General features: G+C 39.5%; 1 protein-coding gene across 1 annotated transcript; it reads left to right on the forward strand.

The window, feature by feature from the left end:
• Positions 1 to 1,539: 1,539 nt before the first annotated feature.
• On the forward strand, positions 1,540 to 7,396 carry LOC134609586 (olfactory receptor 1J4-like). The gene is made up of 3 exons (XM_063453179.1): positions 1,540 to 1,696; positions 2,080 to 2,220; positions 6,390 to 7,396. Exons 1-3 carry the CDS (start codon positions 1,540 to 1,542, stop codon positions 7,394 to 7,396), a joined length of 1,305 nt encoding a protein of 434 aa, XP_063309249.1.
• The last annotated feature ends 874 nt before the right edge of the window (positions 7,397 to 8,270 follow it).

Raw genomic sequence — 8,270 nt, forward strand, 5'->3', positions numbered from 1 at the left:
TTAAGTGCTCACTAACACAGATTTAGACAGATTTGTGAACAATATTTGAGAGAAATAGGCCTTTTGTGTACATAGAAAAAGTCTTAGATTTTTAAATTCAGCTCATGAAAACTGGGGGCAAAATTTTGTTCAGTGTAGATTAGCCAGGAATATTTTATATAGATCCAGGAACAGCGGAGGCTTAGGCCTTCCAAATTTGCTTCTATACTATTACAGTCGAGATTGAATCGTATTTCATGACGTCAGACTCACTATCATGTTATATATTGCTTGACAAACCATCTAGAGTATCCCTAGGAACATCGTGCCCCTTAATTTTAAACTCGTTACATATGGGATAAATTGAAAACTAAGTATAATCTCGCTAATAATCCGTCTCCTCTTACTCCAATTTTACAGAAAAGGCAGTTCACCCCTGACATGAGACCGCATAATTTAAAAAATTTAGAAAGAGCAGGCATTCTTAGAGATCAACATCTATGGTCAGGAGGGGAGATAGTCTCTTTTGAAGACTTAAATTCAAAGACACATCTGACTGTTGGAGATTATTTTCAATATTTTCAGGTTAGACATTTTGCCCAGATTCCGGCTATTAGGAGTGCAAAGCAAACTACTCCTTTATTTTTTGAAAAACTGTTTATTTCAGGGAGATGTAAGAAAGGCCTAATTTCATCAGACTTAGGAGAAGCTCCAGAGATGGGAGTGTGGACTGATATCTGGGAAACAGCATCTAAAATATCAGTTTGCGTGGTGTCACAGGAGAAAATGTTTAAAATTTTGTTTAGATGGCATGTGGATTTAGGGGCTTCTACTTACATATGTGGTGGGAGTGTCCTAAAATTACTTAATTTTGGAAACTAATAAAAGATTTTATAGAGGCCGTCCTTCAAAGACCAATTAAATTCTCGCCTTGGACATTTTTAATCTCTAGACAGATAGAGGGGATGCCCAAGCATTCACATAAACTATTGTACTCTATTGCATTAGCAGCTCGTAGAGTTATTGCAGCTGGATGGTTGAAAAGTGATATTCCCCCAAAAAGTAAAGTCATTTTAAAAAGTGAAGATAATTTACTCATGGATGAACTGACTTTAAAAATCAGACATTCAATCCCATCCTTTATTAAAGTTTGAGATCCATGGCGAGAGTTTACTACCAACAAGAATAGATAAGAAAACCACACTGTATTTTTACGGGGAATAACACGAACAGGCGTGAATATTTTTATTTATTTTTGTGGGTGTTGTTTCGTTTGTTTGTTTGATAGTTAGTCTCTTCTCTCTCTTTGAGCTTAGGTATTTTTAATCTATACTAGAACATTTTTTGTGAGAAATCCAATTTCTAGACATATCTTTTTTTTCTTCTTTTTTAAGACTCGATAATGAATGCATTTTGCTTATGTCTATAACGTACAATATCTGTCTTTTGACTTGCATACATAAATAAAGAATTTAAAAATAAAAACAAAAAAACACTACATTCCCCCCAAAAAATAAAAAAGACACCACAAGAATGTGAAGATCAGGGGCATCTCGGAGGATGTCCCAGCGGCAGAGCTTCCTACTGAGGAGATTACTCACGGCCTTGCTGTCCCCAAAACAGACCAAGCAGATCTCCATCGATGAATACTTCAGAGTGCCTAAACCATGGAGGGCCCTTGAGGCAGTGACTAGGCATCTGGTGCTGCGCTTCCAGAGTACCAGCGACAAAGCTGCTGTCCAGAAAGCCGTTAAGGGACCCTCTCCATACAAACAAAAAAACACTACATTCCCCTAAAAATATAAAAAAGACACCGCAAGAATGTGAAGATCAGGGGCATCTTGGAGGAAGTCCCAGTGGCGGAGCTTCCTACTGAGGAGATTACTCACGGCCTTGCTGTCCCCAAAACAGGCCAAGCAGATCTCCATCGATGAATACTTCAGAGTGCCTAAACCATGGAGGGCCCTTGAGGCAGTGCCTAGGGATCTGGTGCTGCACTTCCAGAGTACCAGCGACAAAGCTGTTGTCCAGAAAGCCATTAACGGAACCTCTCCATAAAAACGTGAGAACATGGATCTCACGTTCTTCTCTGACTTATAGCATCAGCTATAAATGGTGCGGTTGAGAACCCTCCAAGTCCTTCAGGGCAACTTGGTCCACGCAATACAGGATCTACACGGGGCAGTGGAACTCCTGGAAACCATCAGCCTCCCAAGGGACTCATTAAGGCAAATGGGGACTGTGGGAGCCAACGCAAAGCCACATACATGAGACCCTGCGACTACCTTCCTGTTTGTTCCCCAGAGAGCCCACACAGGCGTTTATTCACAACCTGAAGCCTTCAACAGATGACAGTTTAGCAGCCTTAATAACACCAGGCTACAATCAGTTTCTTTCGTAATAATACAGTTTTCTTATAATTTTTTTCACACTACTTGGTCACTTTCACACTCTGACGGACCAATATTATTACCCCTTACTCCATATAGATGAGTAGGTCTCCCAACTACACTCACCATCCCCTCCCCCTCCCCCTCACCTTTGACACGAGACTCCCCCAGGAACCATAATGATACTAGGCTCAGAGGCATACCACTACTAGGATCTAGTGGCCTTAAGGCCATAGGTGCATTGAGTTTTTTGTACTAAACAAAAATAATAATGGCACACTCTACCTAGAATATGCCACTATACACCTACGATCTTACTGGATTACAACAGAGCCAGCTCTGGAGGGCTCATCGCGTCCCTAGTCCACTCAGTTTACCACGACAAGGAGCTGATCCCACACTTGCAATGTCACTCTTTGTTTATAATTGTTTCAAGCATTTTTACTATTGCTGTTGTGGCCCAGTGAATTTCTATGTTATATGTCTACTCACGTGTAACAAAAAAAAAAAATAAAAAAAAAAAAGGGAATTTATACAGCACTGACTCAAAAAGACCGCAAACACGGAAAATTGGATACACTAGCAATCCAAGAGAATTGAACAAATGGTAAGAAAAGAAAAAAGATTGTGCCAGTCAACAAAACAAATACAGTGATGATAATAATTAATATCCAAAAAATGGTGTAATATATATTTCTATCTATCTAATTCTATCTATCTATCTATCGATCTATTTATGTGGATTTATAGATAGATATAGAGATTTTTTTTATCACTGAGGTACTTGCACTGCTTGTTAAAACACTAACATATCTGATAAAACGGTAAAAACTTTAAAGTCTAAAAATACCCCAAAAAGCTATAAATTTAAGTCCACCATTACTTGCCACTCCAAAAATGTGATATATCTATGTGACGAATTGCCCTTCGCCACTTGGTCTTGGAGAGGCCTGCTTGCCAGCCTCTTCCCTTGTGACTATGGTCCATGGGAGAATTTGCCTCTTCCCCTCCCCCTCCCCCTTTCCTGTCCCATTCTTCCCCAGCAGAGCGATGTCCCAGGGACACTGCCAGACCAGTTGAAACTGGCTGGTTTGTCCCTCCTCAATCTCTCATCAGCCCTTGCTAAACTTTTGAACCACTGGACTAAATGGTATGATTTTAGGATATGTTGGTATATGGAGTATGCTGATTTAGAATATGTAACTTTATTAATATTGCATGTATACTTTTAAAGTTAGAAGAATTGTATAAAAACTGTATTTTCCTGCCTGTGATAATTACATTAGCCCATTGTGTACAGTAATTCTATCACAGGCAGAGGGGAGGGTTTTTGCTGGAATGATTGGGTGTGTTTAACTGTATTGTACGTGTTTGATTGGCTGTTCCACAAGACCATGTTGGTGGTAACCTTGTGTAAAAACCTGCATAAAAGAAAGTCCTTTGGTGCTTATTAAAGAGATCTTCTTGACCCTCAACACATAGTCTTGTCTCGTGATTGGAGGGGAACTGCTATAATCACACTGGGGATTGCTATACCTGGTATACTCCCTTGAGCTTTAATTACTTAGCTCTTTTAAGATCTGTTCCTGTTACGCTCTCCTGGAGGAGAAGTCTTTCCCACACAGTTCTGGAGGACAGAGGCTGAACCAGGGTGGAAGGAAGACGCAAGACTCCAGTTAAGCTACGGCAGTTGTGGAGCCTGTGGTGGTTGTGGTGTCTGGTGCGGTGCTTGTGGTCCTCGGCGCAAGCTAGGAAGCGTCCATCACTGGAAGGTACTCGGTCGGAGTATGGGTGATTCCGTTGCAATCTACTAAACTGTAGTTGTGGCTACCAGTATGTAGGCAAGACATCAAGGATTTTAAGCATTAGGATTGGCGAGCACATTAGAAATATCAGAAATGGCTTTGTCAATCATAGTGTGTCCAAACATTTTCTGGAGAAACATGGATCAGATCTGAAATTTCTGGAGTTCACAGGAGAGGTAGTGACATTGCACATGAGCTCAGTAGACAGGAAATAAAATGGAATTTTGAACTTTAAACTTAAAATTGATTTTGAAATAAGTACCATTTTATCACTTTTATTGGAATTGTTTAGGAGTTCTACTCGATTTTATTTATTTTTTGTCTGGTAGGTTCTTTTTATCTTCTTATACATGTCTATATTTATATATATCTTTATTTTTATATATTTCTCTTCCGTATATGGCCAAAACCGGATGAGCCGCCATATTGGGGAAGGCGAACTACATTGGGTCCGGACCATATATGGAAATTTTCTCACATATGGAGAGCAAAAAATGGGTCGCAAGAGAATACTGAGAACGGGCAGCAGCAGAAATAGCCTGCTCTTCGGTGGGTCCCCGCTCAGTTCTCAAGCTGGTTTTTGCTCATCTTGTGCCATTACAGAGAGAACATCTCTGAAACATATCAGACTGGTCCCACCCATACCGGCAGTCCAGATCCGAAATGCCAGCAAGTTCCCTCTGCACGAGAGACACAGCAACCCCAGACAATCGTTTCAGCCTTGTTAGGCATCATCAGTGATGCATAGCTGATATCTCCCTAGGCACCGTGAGCAAGGGGTCCATGTCTGGATTATCCCTTTAAACTTGTGGAGAGCAAAAAATGGGTCGCAAGAGAATACTGAGAACATATGTTTCAATTACTACACCTGTTTTACGTTATGTATAGCTAGTATTAGGGTATATGTAGCCTGTTGTGTCAGTTGTTAGGTAGACTGCACCTGAGGAAGACCTCTTTTAAGGTTGAAACGCGTTGTGCTACTTGTATATTCAGTTTTAACCAATTTTTTTAATAAACACCTTTTCTATCTTTTAATCTTTTATTTGGTTCTCGGTTCCAGTTTTTACCCAGAAATTCCAGGGTTCCAGTGACATGCTTTTTAAAGTTCAGAGCCATCTTTTAAGGGCTATGTAAAGTGTGAGTATTTCATTTTTATTGTATCACTGTTATATTTATTAATACAGGTTACACTATGGTTCCTCTGCTGTGTATTTATATGATTTAGGGTTCCATCACGATAAAGACCCAGTACATTTTATTTTGCCTTAAAGGTAAAGAATAATTATCACAGTGTGGGATTTGACACTTTTTCTTTGTGGTATTTCTGTTCTTTATAAGTGCACTTGGTGACAATACACTTGCAGTGTTTTTAGGCTGCTTTTGTACTATTATTAGCTTGGAGCGCCCGATATCCCTTATATCTCCTTTTTACACGTTTTGCTGTCTGCCCCGATCTGTCTGCTTGGCTGACATCATCAGAAGTGGCGATCATAGGAAAGCATTGGATTGGCTGAGACTGTCAATGAGGCAGAGCCAGGACACGCCAAACAGAGCCCTAGCCAATCAGCATCTCCTCATAGAGATACATTGAAACAATGCATCTCTATGAGGAAAGTTCAGTGTCTCCATGCAGAGGGTGGAGACACTGACACTGTGCAGCACTGCACCAAGAAGCATCTCTAGTAGCCATATGAGGAGTGGCCAGTGGTGGGATCCCTGTTATGTAAATACTGCCTTTTCTCTGAAAAAAACTGTGTGTACCGCAAAAAGCCCGAAGGGATTGATTCTACTCACCTACTATGTTGCAATTTTCTTTCTCTTAACTGTGTAAGAAACTGCTTTGCTATTCAGACAATTCTGAGTGAGCTGTGGGAGCATTTTAATCAATTCAAAGAGTGAATGTATTTAGCTTTAGAATTATCTTTAGATATCAAACATATTAAGTAGAGCCACCCTGGATTCCAAGGGAATCTCTCCTGATCCTAAATGCTATTTTAAAAGGTGATTGTGATAATCTTATATTATGTGTCCATGGTTTAATATATTACTAATGTTTTTTATTTTTATTTTATTAGTTCAACTTTTTGTTAGAGACTTGATTACTTCATTACCAAACTCTTTATATTTTATAATATATTTAAACTCTATTTGATTTAGAATATTTTAGCTATTACGTGTTCTCTGTTTAGAATTTTGCTTTGCTTTGTTTCATTAGGGTTCCAAAGTGTATGTTGCATAAGGGAGAACAACATTTCTACACTGGCCCTGCAGAACATTCAGAAAATAATGCAGGAAAACAGCACAATCATTGCAGAATTCTTTCTTCTCGGGTTCCAACATCTTAACGATTTGAAAACAGTCTTTTTCTCCTTTCTGTTGTTAATCCACTGTGTTACTTTATCTGGAAATATCTTCATTCCATCCATTGTATTATCCTCTAGAAACCTCCACACACCTATGTATTTCTTTCTCAGTCAGCTGGCCTCAGCTGAAATGCTGTTTACAACTAATATTATCCCAAAACTGCTCTACATAATACTGGCTGAAGGAGCTACTGTATCTGTTATAGGCTGTGTCACTCAATTTTATATATTTTCTGTGTCTACAAATGCTGAATCCTTCTTCCTCACTTTGATGTCATATGATCGTTATTTAGCAATATGCAATCCATTACAGTATAACAATATTATGGTTTTCAGCCATTGTGTCTGGCTTGCTACTGTGGCTTGGGTGTTCAGTTTTACATCCACTTTGATTGTAATCATCCAGTTATGTATGCTGCAATTCTGTGGTTCTAATGTGATTGACCACTATTATTGTGACCTTTCACCCCTCCTGGAACATGCTTGCTCGGATATATTTTTCCTAAAATTACAGATTTTCATGTTTTCTGTACCTATAGCACTCCTACCATTTGTTTTCATTCTTATCACCTATATACGTATAGTGTTTACCATCCTTAAAATCCCTTCTACCACTGGGAAAAAGAAAGCTTTTTCCACTTGTAGCTCCCATCTGATTGTTGTATGTACATATTACACCACACTGATAACTATTTATATATTTCCATCAAGTGGAGACTCATCCAACTTAAACAAGTCTCTATCACTTTTGTACACTGTGGTAACCCCATTATTTAATCCCATTATTTATTCACTAAGGAATCGAGATATCAGGGAGGTTTTAGAAAAAATTATATTAAAAAAATTAAAGCACACTTAATATTCACATATATTTATACTATAAAGCAGTAACTTTGCACGTTTCTCTTTTAAATGAATCTCTTGCTGTCCCTCTATTTCTCTTCATGTTTAATTTTTAGCAATTCTCCTAGCTAGAACATGATGGTTGGTAATCTTTGGCAATGGGCAGATTATAAGCAAGGTTTTTGTTTTAGTTGTTAAGGTAATTTACTTGCAGTCCAACAGAAAGGCAAACTGCGCATGGATAGGCAGATGTGGCACAGCGAGTGGGGGCAGAGTGGGGGAATTTCCACCAGGCACTGGTCTAATGGGGCACCCCATCAGCATCAGAGACAGACTGTCACTGACAATGGGATACTGACCATCAGGCCAGGTAGGACTCTATAGAGGATCTCAGGGGTCTAGCAGTCTGCTCTTCCAGCAGGTGTTTTGCTCCCTGTAGCGGATCAGAGCATTGTTTTGATTCTTAACCTCTGCGAGAGGTACAGACCAAATACTCAGGCCACCAGACTCCCAGGAATCAACCTCCCTCTCTCATTGGCCCAAGGTAAGCAAGGGAGGGTTGCATATAATTAAAAAAAAAATATATATATTTTTTTAAACCTCCAATACCGCAGCCCCTATTCCCCTTGTACGGCAGCTCTTATTTTCTCCTTTTACATACTTCAGTACCAACCCCACAAACACACACAAACACACTGTTCACCACAAACACACATACACACATACTACAGTCCCTATCCCACACAAACACACACACACTATAGCGGCTATTTCTCCCACACTAAAGCTTTTATCCCTCCACACACATACCAACTACAGCACCTATTTCTTACCACACAGACTACAACCACTGTCTACATACATAGACTACACTTACTCATCAGTCACAC

Source organism: Pelobates fuscus, chromosome 1 (genome assembly GCF_036172605.1).
Source record: "Pelobates fuscus isolate aPelFus1 chromosome 1, aPelFus1.pri, whole genome shotgun sequence".
NCBI lineage: Eukaryota > Metazoa > Chordata > Amphibia > Anura > Pelobatidae > Pelobates > Pelobates fuscus.